At 35.5% G+C, this 16,977-nt stretch overlaps 1 protein-coding gene across 1 annotated transcript; it reads right to left on the minus strand.

The window, feature by feature from the left end:
• Positions 1-1,464: 1,464 nt before the first annotated feature.
• On the minus strand, positions 1,465-10,565 carry zgc:153738 (uncharacterized protein LOC558115 homolog). The gene is made up of 19 exons (XM_067394654.1): positions 10,491-10,565; positions 9,888-10,215; positions 9,680-9,799; positions 9,414-9,599; positions 9,243-9,314; positions 8,474-8,679; positions 7,413-7,497; positions 5,213-5,317; positions 4,944-5,019; positions 4,750-4,856; positions 4,463-4,549; positions 4,238-4,299; positions 3,429-3,511; positions 3,161-3,268; positions 2,840-3,039; positions 2,664-2,750; positions 2,394-2,571; positions 1,795-2,033; positions 1,465-1,621 (listed from the first exon to the last, which is right to left on the minus strand). The coding sequence occupies exons 1-19, from the start codon at positions 10,499-10,501 to the stop codon at positions 1,502-1,504; spliced, it is 2,460 nt and encodes an 819-aa protein (XP_067250755.1). The 5' UTR covers positions 10,502-10,565; the 3' UTR covers positions 1,465-1,501.
• Positions 10,566-16,977: the final 6,412 nt, after the last annotated feature.

The raw sequence follows: 16,977 nt of genomic DNA on the forward strand, positions 1-16,977 counted from the left end.
GCAAAATCACATAAGTTCTACTTCAATGAAATATGCAGATCTACATGTTTACCAGCACTGACTTACATTGCTTTGACAGAGTGGCTGTCCATTTGTTGATCTGAGATAATCCTTTAAACCCTAGTCTGGGGGCTGTCTCAGTTTCAGCCCAGACCAATCACAGATCCACATGTCTAACTGGGGCTACAAAATCCCCTTCTCCCATTAGTTGTCCTTGACACATCTGAAGCACATACTGTCTTTTCACCTCTATGTATGGACCCCAACATCGCACAGCAGACACGAGGAAGAATTCTTATGCAGGGAAACCTCTTAGCTTCACTTAAAATACATAAATAAATCACAAATACATTTTTAGCAGGCTGGTGCACTTGCGGAGGTCTTGTCAGCAAAGTGCAGCTTGAATATCTATAGAATACTTGAATTAAGATTGTTTAGGTATGTACACTATCGTTCAGAAGTAAGTGTGTTTGTTTTTTGTACTTTTATTCAGCGAGGATGGATTACATTGAAAGTAAAGAATTTGAAATTGCTACAAAAAATATTACATTTTAAATAAATCCTGTTCTTTCTGAACTTTCTATTCATCAAAGAAAATGTATCACGGTTTCCAGAAAATATTAAGCAGCTCAACTGTTTTCAACATTGATAATAATAAGAAATTCTTCATGGGCATTAAAAATCAGCATATTAGTATGATTTCTGAAGGATCATGTGACTGAAGACTGGAGTAAAGGCTGCTGAAAATTCAGCTTTGCCATCACAGGAAAAAGATAATAGATATTATCTAATATCTATTAATAGATATTAAAATAGATATTGGTTATTTTAAATTGTAATTATATTTCACAAGAATACAGTTTTCACTGTTTGTTTGTTTTTTATTCTAATAAAGAGACTTACCAGCCCCAAACTTTTTGAACGTTAGTGTATTATCCCTTTAGATATAAATTTGCAGGACAAATTGTGCTTTACAACTAATGAAGAGATGGACCACCAAAATGGAAGCCATGTAAAGGTTTGTAGTTACATTGGCCATTTTCAACCCAACACAATACGAATTTTAAATTACAATTATTGAATCTAAATTTATCCCGAGATCCACATTTTAGCTGCTATCATATATCTGATTGTTATATCAGAATAATGTATCATCATTACTTTGCTTTTGAGGCTTAAGCTAGCATTTACACTTTTGACAGTTATAAAAATGCACAGGCTTTATGCAAGTTTGTTGAGGGCAGAGAAGTACAGTATGTTAGATACGACAAGCCCTCTGATCATGTTTTTCACACTGTGTTTCACATGCTCTTAAATGAAGGATGGTGTCTGTGTATTTATAGAACCACAAACCCTGTTGTGCTACCTCCTCAATTTGGATTTGGGAATAAAAAAATATGTATACTGTCATAAGATAATGATGGCATAAGCAAATCAATACATTTATTGGTCAAGGCAGGGAAATGTACTACTGTGGTTGATCATGTTAACATTTATATTGTTACTTTTTTCCTTTCTTCTTGCCGCCTTTGCCTCCTGTTTTTGGGGGCTCTTCATCACCCTCTTTCCCTGAGGCAGCTTTAATTCTCTTCCTTCCAAGGGGAGTTTTGGCATACCAGTTCTGTGGGGAAAAAAAATGTGCAAAAGAGAAAATTGGAAATAAAAATGAATATCATGAGGGTATTTTCCCTCTCAGGTTGAGACTATCAATCAAAATCTTTTTGTCAAGTTAGCTATCAACTTCAGTGTGCAGTGAGAAGCCATGCTATCAGACATTTGATGGATTTTACTTACTTTTAGTGCCTCTTCTTCTTCCTGAAACACAGGGTCAATTCTAGCAAGTGGAGGCACAAACTCTGAAGCAATAAGTGGACGTTTAGGGAACTGCTGGATGCGCCTTTCAGTCAAGATGCTACGCACCACCTGCACCATGTGACCCTGTGTGTAGCCATCAGAGATCTTTGCCAGAGAACTGAGGTCCAGGTCACGGGTTATTTCTCCTCCATTCTTTTGTATCAGCTCTTTCCACATTACTGAGAAAATATGTAGATGCATGATTGGAAACACTGCAATTTTGCTTATTATTTTTTTTTAGATTTACAATACTTTGGGGTCAACATGATTTGTTTTTTAAAGAAATTAACACTTTTATTTAGCTATGCATTAAATTGATCAAAAGTGACAGTAGGGACATTTATAAAGTTACAAATGATTTCTATTTCAAATTTGAACTTTCTATTCAGAATCCTTAAAAAAATGTATCACGGTTTCCACATAAAATATTAAGAAGCACAACTGTTTTCAACATTGAAAATAGTAAGAAATGAGCATCAAAACAGCATAAAATCTTAATGATTTGCTATTTGCTGACAAAATCTATAAAATTAGCCTACCATATCTTGATGCATAGTCTGGTCGAGGTATGAGTATGATCTTATTGTAGAATTTGCACAAGGATTTCAGGTCTGCACTGTGTGGATCATTTGTCGTTCCTACGATTAAAACACGATCTTCTCCTTTGATGGACTTGAGGATTTTGGGCAAATCTTTCTTCAGACGTTTCGGATCTAACTGTGTATGCATCAGAATTAAAACCAATGAAACAGCTCATTAGTTGTCATTTCACCACTAAACAGATCACACAAGTAGGCTACACTCTTTACCTCCTTCTCATCTTTTGGTACTTTTTTGTAAAACATCTTTTCAGCATCTCCAATCCATATTACAGAGGGCTGCATCAATCTGGCAACCTGCACCAAACAGAGTCAAAACACATCAAAATATCAATACTTATCAGGCCAGTTTTGCAGATTTAGGCCAATATCAAACTAAACTTTACCTTAAACACCAGATGCAGCATCATCTGCAATCCACTCTTGCCAGGATATTTTCCAGCCACGTTTAAAGGTGAAAAGTCGAACAGATTGGCCCCTGTCTCCTGGCAGATGGCATGGACCAACATTTTCTTACCCACCCCTGATGGCCCAACTAGCAGGATAGTCTTCACCAGGGGAGCCTTCTCATGAACTGCTTGAGAACCTAGTGTAGAACAAGGAAATGTTTTCAGCTGGCCATATATAGCCAACATATAAAGAAGTTTATGTTGAAGTGGCATTTCTGAAGTACAAATATGTAAATCCTGAGCGATTCATTCACTCACCTAATGGTAAGACAGCATAAAGGGCTACAACTTGCCGAACATCAGATAAAGATGGCATAGGCTCAATGTCAGACTGTCGTAGAGTTGTGCCAAGGTAGCTATAGTCCCCTTTAATAACAGAGCAGATGAGTCCAGATGTGTTATAATGGTTGTGAATATGATTATTAAATTGTATATACATGCATATACATTTTGAACCCATTTAAACTTCTGAAAGGGTCAAACTAGCATTAGAAGTATTTGCTTTTTTCACCATAAACTAAATTACCCAGATAATCTTTTAGTTTAACATTATCTGCCTTTTTCAGCAATTCCTGTTCAACCAGCTCTTCAAACAGTGACTCGGTGGTCCTAAAAAAAAAAAAAAAAAAAAAAAAAAAATAGTTAGCATAGAGTTCGTTATACACTACCATTCAAAAGATTGGTGGCGGTAAGATTTTTTAAAAATGTTTTTATATAATCTTTTTAAGTGTCTCACCAAGGCTGCATTTATTTGATCAAAAATACAGTAAAAAGTAAATATAATTTAATTAATAATTACAATTAACTGTTTTCTATTTTAATATATTTTAAAATGTAATTTATTCCTGTGATTGCAAAGCTGAATTTTCAGCAGCATTTACTCCAGTCATCAGTCACACGATTCTTCAGAAATCATTCTAAAATGCTGTGTATTATTTAACATTTAAAGGGAAAGTCCGCCCAAAAATGAAAATTCAATCATTATTTACTTATGTACTCATAATCCTGTAACCTGTACCTAACCTGTACCTGTACTTTCTTTCTTCTGTGGAACAAAAAAAATGTGAATTTCTGAGAAATATTCTGGACCATGTTTATGGTGCTTGTGTGTTTTTTTTTTAAGTTTGAAAGCCTTAGTCATCTTTTATGGCCTAAAAATAAACATCCAATACAATTATTTGAATTTTATCCTTCTGTGTTTCATGTAAGAAAGAAAGTCATGTCAGGTTTGAAACATCATGTAGTAATTAAAGTCATGAACTATCCCTTTAACAGTGGAGAATTCCAAACTTCCAAATACAAACTTCCAAACAACTAAAACAATAACTAAAAAACCTATCCGCTGTAAGGTCTTTATCCTTCTTCTTCTTCTTTCCGCTTTTTGATGCCTTCTTTTTCTGCATAGTCAGAAACAAAATGTGCATAAAGACAGTATAATGCCTGCTACAGGAAGAGGCAACATCATTTTCAGTTTCTTCATTTATAATATGTAACGTAAGACATCCAGTCAATCTCTCTGATGTTCAATAAATCCTTGTAAACAGAAGTGATTTACTCTACCTTTGCAGCACCCTTGACCTTTCCGCTTTTTTCTTTATCCACAGCCAGCTTCCAATTAGCCAGCTCCTGTCTCATCAGTTCATCCACCTGAACAAGCAACAAAAACCAATGTCTCTAAAAGCTAGGATTAACGTTTATAAAAATGACAATAATTGTCAGGGACATGTGGCCTTCAATGTTTGATCATAAGAAAAACAGCAGCAAATGAAAAACAGCACGTAAGCAGAGAACAGTTCAACACCAGTAGCAGTCTTTTACAACAAGCTATAAGGCATTCAATCAGTCACCTGTTTTCTTATTTCCAACTCAATCTCTTTTCTCTTCTCTTCTTTTATCAGCTCCAGCTCGTGCCTTTGACTAAAATTCTTGGACTCATTTCTGTTTTGCCAAACCTCTGCAGATCAGATGAGATAGTCACACCCTTTCTTTTGACACTGATATGTTGGTATTGTAAATTTTTCATTCTTCAATTTTTCCTTACCAGAAAATGTCTTGTGTTCCTTCTCAAGATCTGCCAGATAGGCAGATGGAAGCATCTTCAGTCCAGGCTCTTCTTCCTGTGACAATACAGTTATATGTGAAATAACAGGAAAAACAAGGGAACTACACTCAATGAGAAATACAGTAAAGATACTTGGCACTCTTGGCACAATACTGTATTTAGTGAGGTTCTTTTCAGTGTTTTCCTGTTTAGAATTTTTTCATTGGTTTTCTGTCACTTTAAGTGAAAGTCCTCTCCTCAATTCTTACCTCGTCTTCAATTTTCCCTTTCTTTCCTTTTTCTTTTATCTCCTCTTTGCCCTTTGGCTTTTTGTTGGCATCTTCCTCCTCTTTTGCTGCAAGCTCTTCTGCCAGCTTTAATCCAGACATTGACACGACAGATTTTGTCAATGAAAACATTAAAAACACTTCATACTGTAAATTCCAACTTCATTTTATCATAATCATAAGAATACTGAACAGGAATTTAGAACATCCCAAAAAGATATACAGTGATCAGCGTAAATGAGTACACCCCCTTTGAAAAGTAACATTTTAAAAAATATCTCAATGAACACAAAAACAATTTCCAAAACGTTGACAATACTAAGTTCAATATAACATCTGTTTAATTTATAACATTAAAGTAAGGTTAATATAACTTAGATTACACATTTTTCAGTTTTACTCAAATTAGGGTGATTCAAACATGAGTACACCCCACAACAAAAACTACTACATCTAGTACTTTGTATGGCCTCCATGATTTTTAATGACAGCACCAAGTCTTCTAGGCATGGAATGAATAAGTTAGCAACATTTTGCAACATCTATCTTTTTCCATTCTTCAAGAATGACCTCTTTTAGAGATTGGATGCTGGATGGTAAGTGATTCTCAACTTGTCTCTTTAGAATTCCCCAAAGGTGTTCAATACTTGGCCACTGAATCATTTTCACCCTGTTCCTCAGAAATCCAACAGTACCCTTAGATGTGTGTTTAGGATCATTGTCATGTTGGAAAAGTGCATGACGACCAAGGGCACGGAGTGATGGTAGCATCTTCTCTTTCAGTATAGAGCAGAACATCTGTGAATTCATGATGCTGTCAATGAAATGCACCCCGACACAGAGGTGGACATTCCAGGGGTCAGAAAGTAAAAGTCCTGCCATATTTTTATCTCATCCACTGAAGCATTAATGAGATAATTAAGTGATAAATTGAGTGATGATTGAGCATTATTGAAGACACCTGATGATAAAAAGCAGAATCACCAAAGGAGAAAATCACAATTTTTAAGTTACCATCATCGAGGTCAGGGTTTGTTTTAGTTGAGCTCTTGACCCTTGACTTTCTAGTATTAGATTTTGTTTGGGCAGTTTTAACTGCATTAAAACCAAACAGACAAGCACAGTTAAAAGACAATCAGGTGTTGGTTATGTTTTTACATAAACATTTTTTGATCTGAATCACTGAACTCATTTAGAGCCCAATTGCTGAGTTAGATTTGCATTATTGATTACAGCAGCACTGTGATTCTACAGCACAAGATCAGCTTTATCAATACAATTTTTATTTTTTATTTTTTTTAAGAGTTATGATTTTTTTTTAAAAAAGCGCTCATTTAAACACACAAACATCAAGAATCATCCTGTGAATCTCAACAGTGGTGGCCATCATAAAGCATGTTGCAGTGCATTCTGGGGGCCACCAATCAAAATTCATCCATGGCTCCCATCATGCATTGCTGTATGAATAAATTATGAGCTAAATTGTCTTAGTAATTTCATTTATTCTCACTATTAAAATTTTGCTGTTTTTCTGTGACTTTTTAGTAGCTTGTTTTCTAATGTTCAGAGTTGATCTGTTGATCAGAATATGTTGCTTGTCACCATTTGAGTTTGAGATTCACAGGCTGATACTTGATGTCTGTGTGTGCCTAAAAGGAATTTTTTTTTTTTTTTTTTTTTTGTGATAAGGACAACTTTAAAAAAAAAAAAAAATTCTGTAACTCAGAGATTGAGCTCTAAATGAGTTCAGTGATTCAGGTCAAATAATGATTTTGAGAAAACATAACCAACAACACCTGATCATCTTTTAACTTTGCTTGTCTGGTTGGTTTTAATGCAGTTAAAACTGCCCAAACAAAATCTAATACTAAAAAGGCAAGGGTCAAGAGCTCAAATAAAACAAACCCTGACCTCGATGATGGTAACTTTAAAATAGTGATTTTCTCCTTTGGTGATTCTGCTTGTTATCATCAGGTGTCTTCAATAATGCTCAATCATCACTCAATTAAAAATTATAAATTGTTTTTGTGTTCATTGAGATATTGTTTTAAATGTTACTTTTCAAAGGGGGTGTTTTCATTTACGCTGAGACTGTAATTATTCTGAGCCTATTCTATATATAGTTTTTGGTCAAAGATAAACATATATTGACATATATTACTAATTATGTGAACACGTTTACCTCCTCAGGTGTTTTTTCTGCGAATATAAGAGCTGAACCTCCATCCTCCTCCTCTGGGTAGTCAGGAAATGAGCCTGTTGCATCACTATTCACAAGGACTCATGTTACATGTTGGTAAAAGATGCTCATTAAAACATTAAGGTAATGGGTGTTATGTGTAACAAACTTCCATATTCTGTAAAACAGGCTACAGGTCTTTTGTATGTGCTTCGTTATAGAGCTGTTTTACTCAATATGCCTTCAGAGGAGCTACCAAAGATAAGCATAATTGATGTACATTGTATATACAGATTGATATCTAAAAGTTTTTTTTCTTCTTCTTACAAACATTCAGATATTAAAATTGATTAAAACAGCTAGGTTAAAGGTGATAAAGAGGATCTTTTCGTCCACTGAGAAACCAAAGACTGTTACTGAGTTTTTGAAATGAGCGCATGTGTAAGAACAACCCTCCCTCCTTTCGAGGGAACGCCTCCCAAAACTCGTGCACGAGTATTGGAACACGAGTGTTTACCACCGGCATTCGCTGTGTCGTGTTAGTGGATTCATTATGTCGGACTCACCGCATGTAACTCATAATCTGCAGTTGCTACACCTGTCTCCTGACAAAAACATTGCATGCGGCGCCTGTGGAGTGTGGAAAGTTACTGGAGCGCACAGCCGCGCTCGTCTCTCACAAGGAACGTCATGGCAGTGATTGACAAGCCAGAGGGCCAATCGTTTATGCGATGATCGCGTAAACAATTGGCTGATGTTTTTAAGGCCCTACCTCGTGCACAGATGATGTATATTAATATTATTCCTTTCAGTGCACCTAATAAATAGTCTTTTATCAGTTAGTAAAGACAGTTTCAAGTAATATTGCAAAAATGTATAAAACAAAACATCCTCTTTAGCACCTTTACTGATTACCTTAAAAGTCCATAAATATTACACTTTCTCCAACAACAACGATACCTGTTTTCCTGTTTGATCCTGTTTGTGATGCTCGACATAAAGCCTATATGATTTTTATGGTGATTCATGGTTGTGTGCAGCCGTTGGCATGAGATCCCACTCACCGGCACTCTATGAACCACTGTCGAATCTGATCTTTCATGGTCTCCTTCATTTCTGGGCCCTCCACCTCCCTGAGCTGATATATAACAGATCCGATGGACTTCTGATAGTCATCCTCATGTTCATCTTGCCTGGTCCGCCTGTTGGCCTTGTTGTTCTGGGCAGCCAGCTCGTTTTGGGATGGATAGGACAGTTTTGGATCCATGGCCTGAAGATGGCACAGCCACAGAATCACATGAAACAGTATTAAAGTTCCATCTACTGGTTGCAACATGGTGGTGAATCAAATCAAACATATGTTTGATTTATATATGACTATTAATACAAAGCATAAATGCTGTTCTATTCATCAACGAATCTTGAATATATATATATATTTAAGATTCGTTGATGAATAGATGAATAGAACTATTATGTCCACACAAAATACAACTATTTTGTGTGGACATAATAGATATATATATATATATATATATATATATATATATATATATATATATATATATATATATATATATATATATATATATATATATATATCAAGGTTTCTACAAAAATATTAAAGAAATAGTTTACCCAAAAATGAAAATTCTAGTGTCATCATTTACTCACACTAAATACATTGACTCACCCGAAAACATTTATTTTAAATTGTAATAATATTTCACAATATTACTGTTCTTACTGTATTTTTGATCTCATAAATACAGCAAAAATATTTAAAAATCTTATTAACCCCAAATGAACAGCAGCATACACAATTTATCTTACCATTCCAAGGAATACCATTTCCTCCTCACGGAGTCTTTTTGTCATTTTCCTTTGCATGAAGCCTCTCCACACCTTAACAGAGATTTTAATTAGTTTAAGAAATGTACTGTATTCCTAATAGTTATTAACTAAAATACAACTATTTTGTGTGGACATAATAGTATATTACACCTTCTGGATACAAACTGCAGCCTGGTCAGTGGTAACTGCCTCTTGTTCGTCAGCTTTCTTCTGTCTCTGAGAGTCTCTATGGATCTCTCTCATGAATTTTGCCCTTAGTCGGCCTTGCCGTGCTCTTTCAGCCATTTGGATGACTTTAATGGCCTTCTCCAGAGTCAACATACGCATTACTTGAGGCTGGGAGAGGCAAGAGAAGTCATGTTAGAGTATGAAACAATCCAACTATTGTCATTTATGATGAAACACAAGCAACTCACTCCTGTCTTTTCTGTAACATCCATTTGGTTTAATATAGCAGCAAACATTCTTTCTCTGTCCTGCAGCACTTCGTTCCGCTCACAAATGAAATACCTGGGAATTGGGATCTCAAGGTCCTCCTTTGACAAACATGAAATTTAAATGAAGATTTATTAAATACACTTCTAAATTCATTTACAGCATAAGTTACGCTCTAGCCAAACTCACAGGGGTTAATTTCAGGTCCTGGATGATGTCATCCATATAGTGGTACTCTGAAAATTCCTTTTCCACCATTTCGTTCTTGAGCTCCAGAACACGTCCCATCACACTATCCAGCACCTGCCTAATCACACGCCTCTTTTGGGGGTGAACGCTTTGGTCATAGGCCTCTTCCAGCTGCCTGAAGATCTGAACATAGCGGACGTACAAGGTGGCGAGCCTTTGGAAGAACACCACTCTGTCTCTCTCAGGGCGGAGAGGTTCTTCTGGGAGTTCTTGGGCCAGCAAACAGCTGAGCTCCTCATGAGCTTCAAACCAGAGTTTATTGTATGTGCTGCTGGAGACAAACTGTGTCTTACTCATTGGATTGTTGTGAACAAGCTAAGCTACTAACAATTTAATGAAATTAAACAATATCTTAACATTAGATTAAACAGACTGTATGGGACTGTATGTTTAAAAATATTAAGAATTTCTGACACAGAGATTTCACAAGATTTAGTGCTAAATAAATCCATAGCAAGACTGCGACAATTTACATTTTTTAAAAACAATATTTACTTGAAATCACATTTGAAAGCACTTTTGCTGTGACTTCAGCCTACAAACCTGTGCGACATCGTTTGATAAAACTCGCTAAACGGTTCCTTTGAATCGCAGGAGTTACAACATGTTCTCTGGACGTCTAAGAGTCTGTAGTTAAAACATAAACTTTTCTGAGGTAAAGATGAAGTTGATAGCTAGAACGACACTTCCGAAAACAAGTAATGTGAATCTTAAATGAAACATTTCTACAGCATACCGTCGTAAGCATGTCTGGCCAACTTGGCTGAAAGTTGTTGTCAACTTGTTTCTACGGTAACGCTTACGCAGAACGGAAGAAGATCAAATGTCGAACAGGGTCGGTGATTGAATTACGTCAATGTTTTACCTGACAATCATCATTCCTGTACACATGATGTTTACATTTACATAAAATTAAAAATAAAGGAAAATAAAAAAATAAAAATAAAGATGATCAGTTAAAATATAGTTTTATAGTTTGTTGTATCTGTATTTATTCATTGCCCCTTATATATATATATATATATATATATATATATATATATATATATATATATATATATATATATATATATATATATATATATATGTGTGTGTGTGTGTGTGTGTGTGTGTGTGTGCATGTGCTTATTAATAAGCACATGCATATGGCATCCCCCTTGTTGAAAAAAACAAATAACAAAAAGCATCCCCCTCTGTAAAGCCACAATGCCCCCTTACCATCCCCTTTAGATTAACAGTGTTATTTATATTTTGTAAATCTAATGTAAACAATTTTTTTAATTCTCTGTATGATAACTAAACTATTAAATAACAGCGACTGACCAATCAGAACTCAGAGCTTTCGTCATTTTTTGTTCAAAGGATCAGGAGAACGGTTCAAGCGCATCTTTTGACGTTCTTTAAAAAGAAAAGAACACAAGGTATATAACTCTGATTAGTGTTTTAAGTACATTCCCCTGACACATGACGAACATAGCTAAAGTGCATTGATGCCGTAAGGGATCGTTGTCAAGGTGAATTATAGACAGTGAATGTCATCACCGAGGAGGTGAAAATGCACACATGCATAGCATATGGGCTATGTTAGCTACATATACGACTGTTTAGTTATTTGATTTAATAAATAACTACGGGTTCTGTTCACATTCAGCTGTTTAAAACTGCATAAATCAGTTAGACGATTGAACATTAAAAAAACGAGCGCGTAAAAAAATATTACTTTGACAAACACAGACATGAGCAATCAGCTATGAATCTATGGTGACAACAAAATATTCAGACAATCAGATCAACTCTGGACATCACAAAAAGCTACAAAAAGACAAAAACCACAGTAAAAAAAAAATAAAAGCAAGTAGTTAGAATTAAAGAAAATAATAGGACAACTCAGCTGCATAATTTATTCATGCTGTGATGCATGCTGGGAGTTTTGTACTATTGTTCCCAGCATGCACTACGGCATGACACATTTGACATTGTCCCCATTGTTGAGATTCATGTGCTGATTCTTGATGGCTTTGTGTGTCATCTTAGACTAGTTTCTGTCAGGGATGGGCAATGCCACTTATTTTGTTTTCGATACGAAACCGATACTTTCAAGGCCAATATCGCCGATATCAATACTTATACTAATACAATACCTCTAATGTGAACTTAAAGATTGTAACATTTATTCAATTATTGAATTCCTAAGTGTAAAATGGGTTATGATGCCCACTTAAAGGTGCTAAAGAGGATGTTTTGTTTTATACATTTTTGAAATATTACTTGAAACTGTCTTTACTAACTGATAAAAGAGTATTTATTAGGTGCACTGAACGTAATAATATTAATATACATCATCTGTGCACGAGGTAGGGCCTTAAAAACATCAGCCAATCGTTTACACGTTCATCACATAAACGATTGGCCCTCTGGCTTGTCAATCACTGCTGTGACGTTCCTTGTGAGAGACGTAACTTTCCACACTCCACAGGCGCTGCATGCAATGTTTTTGTCAGGAGACAGGAATAACAACTGCAGATTATGAGTTACATGCGGTGAGTCCGACATAATGAATCCAAAAACACGACACAGCGAATACTGGTGGTAAACACTCGTGTTCCAATGCTCGTGCACGAGTTTTGGGAGGCGTTCCTTTGAAATGAGCTGTGAAGGAAGGGGGCTGTTCTTACGCATGCGCTCATTTCAAAAACTCACTAACAGTCTTTGGATTCTCCGTCGACAAAAAAATCCTCTCTATCACCTTTAACATTATATTGAAGATTATACTTAACACTTAACATTATATTAGATTATATTTTTGTTTACACATGGTTAAAATGTTTACTTGGTATGGAAAATCTACAAATAAGCCTACTATATGCCTAGCTGAACTATGGTCACTGTAGTAATGGTTCATTTTCATAAGGGACTGCCATTGACAGGATGTTGCACCCACTAAATGAAACATTTGTATTTTGACAGAACATTAATATGAACTTTTAACGTTCATTTTAAATAAATGTAGGCTAATTGCACAAACTATGTAGGCTATTTCATTTTGTTTATTGTGAAATAACTAATAATAATATTATATTTTTTCTGTGTTCTGTTAAGCATTGTTCTGGGCTGCGTTTCCCAAAAGCATCAGTGGTTTCTTACAATACTAAACGCAGCCCTACAGCTGTTTGAATGTAGTGTCGGCAGTGAGCGAACGCTCTGTGATCGATTGGTTCTGACTTGCAGCATTTGCGTGTTCAGATGAGCAGGAAAATACTTTTACTACAAATTATTCGCTTTCAAGGGGTTATTTGTCCAATCCAATGCACATTTTATGCATTAAATTTATTGTTAAATAAACAAAATCACTGGTTAACAAAAAACACACCTTAGTATCAATATTTTAATTTGAGTATCAATACTTTTAATACTCAACGTCAGTATCGATATATCGATACTTCATATCGATCCATCCCTAGTTTCTGTGTTGTTGTTTTTGTTTTATAATCTTCTGATCCGTTTTGTTCCATTGTAACATTTCAATGACAGTTGGTTTTGTTCTTATACAAGATTTTAATAATGGTCTGATTTGTTCGGTTACGAGATTTCAATGACTGTCAGTTTTCTTCTGTTATGAGATTTCAATACAGTATGTTTTGTTCCATTATGAGATCTCAGTGATGGTCTGTTTTGTATCATTAAGAGATTTCAACCAGAGGTGGACATTCCAGGGGTCAGAAAGTAAAAGTCCTGCCATATTTTTATCTCATCCACTGAAGCATTAATGAGATAAATAAGTGTTTAATTGAGTGATGATTGAGCATTATTGAAGACACCTGATGATAAAAAGCAGAATCACCAAAGGAGAAAATCACAATTTTTAAGTTACCATCATCGAGGTCAGGGTTTGTTTTAGTTGAGCTCTTGACCCTTGACTTTTTAGTACTAGATTTTGTTCGGGCAGTTTTAACTTAATTAAAACCAAACAGACAAGCAAAGTTAAAAGACAATCAGGTGTTGGTTATGTTTTTACATAAACATTATTTGATCTGAATCACTGAACTCATTTAGAGCCCAATCTCTGAGTTAGATTTACATTATTGATTACAGCAGCACTGTGATTCTACAGCACAAGATCAGCTTTATCAATACAATTTTTATTTTTTAAGAGTTCTGATTTTTAAAAAAAAAAAAAAAGCACTCATTTAAACACACAAACATCAAGAATCATCCTGTGAATCTCAACAGTGGTGGCCATCATAAAGCATGTTGCAGTGCATTCTGGGAGCCACCAATCAAAATTCATCCATGGCTCCCATCATGCATTGCTGTATGAATAAATTATGAGCTAAATTGTCTTAGTAATTTCATTTATTCTCACTATTAAAATTTTGCAGTTTTTCTGTGACTTTTTAGTAGCTTGTTTTCTAATGTTCAGAGTTGATCAGAATATGTTGCTTTTCACCGTTGTTGAGATTCACAGGCTGATACTTGATGTCTGTGTGCGCCTAAAAGAATTTTTTTTTTTTTTTTGTGATAAGGACAACTTTAAAAAAAGTGCTTTGAAGACACAGTGCTGCTGTAGTCAATAATGTAAATCTAACTCAGAGATTGAGCTCTAAATGAGTTCAGTGATTCAGGTCAAATAATGATTTTGAGAAAACATAACCAACAACACCTGAACATCTTTTAACTTTGCTTGTCTGGTTAGTTTTAATGCAGTTAAAACTGCCCAAACAAAATCTAATACTAAAAAGGCAAGGGTCAAGAGCTCAAATAAAACAAACCCTGACCTCGATGATGGTAACTTAAAAATAGTGATTTTCTCCTTTGGTGAGTCTGCTTTTTATCATCAGGTGTCTTCAATAATGCTCAATCATCACTCAATTAAACACTTATTTATCTCATTAATGCTTCAGTGGATGAGATAAAAATATGGCAGGACTTTTACTTTCTGACCCCTGGAATGTCCACCTCTGAAAACTGACCATCATTGAGATCTCTTAATCAAACAAAACTGACCATCATTGAAATCTCATAAAGGAACAAAATCGAATGTCATTGAAATCTCGAAGTGGAACAGAACCAACCGTCTCATAACAAAACGAAAACGTCAAACATTGAGACCTTGTAAAGGAACAAAACTGACTGTCACTGAGATCTAGTAAAGAAACAAAACCAACTGTCTTTGAAATTCGCAATGAAACAAAACTGACCAAAACTAACAGTTTGAATTGTTTCAAATTCGACTGTCATTGAAATCTCATAAAGGAACAAACTGACAGTTTTGGTCGGTTTTGTTCCTTTATGAGATTTCAAAGATAGTTTTTTTTCATTACGAGAATTCGATGACGGTTGGTTTTGTTTCGTTACGAGAATTCGATGGCGGTTGTTTTTTTTTTTTTTCGTTATGAAATTTTTAAATGGCAGTCAGTTTTGTTCCTTTATGAGATTTCAATGATGGTCGGTTTTGTTTGATTACGAGATTTCTATGACAGTCAGTTTTGTTCCTATATGAGATTTCAATGATGGTCGGTTTTGTTTGATTACGAGATTTCTATGACAGTCGTTTTTGTTCCTATATGAGATTTCAATGATGGTCGGTTTGGTTTGATTACGAGATCTCAATGACAGTCAGTTTTGTTCCGTTATGAGATTTCAGTGATGGTTGAATTTGAAACAGTTCAAACTGTCAATTATGTTTAATTACGAGATTTCAATGATGGTCCGTTTTGTTCAGTGACGAGTTTTCAAGAATACACTTTGTTCTATTACAAGATTTCAATGACAGTTGATTTTGAAACAGTTCAAATGGTTTTGTTCTATTACGAGATCACGTTGATGTTTTTTTTTCATAACAAGATTTCAAAGACAGTAGGTTTTGTTCCTTTGTGAGATTTCAGAGATGGACGTTTTGTTCTGTTACAAGATTTTAATGATGGTGGGTTTTGTTCCTTTACGAGATTTTAAAGAGAGTTGGTACATTTCCATTACAAGATTTCAATGATGGTTAATTCCATTTCTTTGTAAAGTTTCATATTTACATATTTTTATAAAGTGTGTTGTGAAAATGAAATGTGAATATATACAGTGAGGAAAATAAGTATTTGAACACCCTGCTATTTTGCAAGTTCTCCCACTTAGAAATCATGAAGGGGTCTGAAATTGTCATCGTAGGTGCATGTCCACTGTGAGAGACATAATCTAAAGAAAAAAATCCAGAAATCACAATGTATGATTTTTTAACTATTTATTTGTATGATACAGCTGCAAATAAGTATTTGAACACCTGAGAAAATCAATGTTAATATTTGGTACAGTAGCCTTTGTTTGCAATTACAGAGGTCAAACGTTTCCTGTAGTTTTTCACCAGGTTTGCACACACTGCAGGAGGGATTTTGGCCCACTCCTCCACACAGATCTTCTCTAGATCAGTCAGATTTCTGGCTTGTCGCTGAGAAACACGGAGTTTGAGCTCCCTCCAAAGATTCTCTATTGGGTTTAGGTCTGGAGACTGGCTAGGCCATGCCAGAACCTTGATATGCTTCTTACAGAGCCACTCCTTGGTTATCCTGGCTGTGTGCTTCGGGTCATTGTCATGTTGGAAGACCCAGCCTCGACCCATCTTCAATGCTCTAACTGAGGGAAGGAGGTTGTTCCCCAAAATCTCGCAATACATGGCCCCGGTCATCCTCTCCTTAATACAGTGCAGTCGCCCTGTCCCATGTGCAGAAAAACACCCCCAAAGCATGATGCTACCACCCCCATGCTTCACAGTAGGGATGGTGTTCTTGGGATGGTACTCATCATTCTTCTTCCTCCAAACACGTTTAGTGGAATTATGACCAAAAAGTTCTATTTTGGTCTCATCTGACCACATGACTTTCTCCCATGACTCCTCTGGATCATCCAAATGGTCATTGGCAAACTTAAAACGGGCCTGGACATGTGCTGGTTTAAGCAGGGGAACCTTCCGTGCCATGCATGATTTCAAACCATGACGTCTTAGTGTATTACCAACAGTAACCTTGGAAACGGTGGTCCCAGC

The sequence above is a fragment of the Chanodichthys erythropterus genome, chromosome 9 (assembly GCF_024489055.1).
Source record: "Chanodichthys erythropterus isolate Z2021 chromosome 9, ASM2448905v1, whole genome shotgun sequence".
Lineage (NCBI taxonomy): Eukaryota > Metazoa > Chordata > Actinopteri > Cypriniformes > Xenocyprididae > Chanodichthys > Chanodichthys erythropterus.

Bases quoted from the DNA above. Each gene is read 5' to 3' on its own strand.
- zgc:153738 (XM_067394654.1), bottom strand. The intron at 4,857-4,943 runs GTAAGGAAAAAT...TCTGATCTGCAG, and splicing joins GGAACACAAGACATTTTCTG to AGGTTTGGCAAAACAGAAAT. The intron at 2,751-2,839 runs GTAAAGTTTAGT...TGTTTGGTGCAG, and splicing joins TGCTGCATCTGGTGTTTAAG to GTTGCCAGATTGATGCAGCC.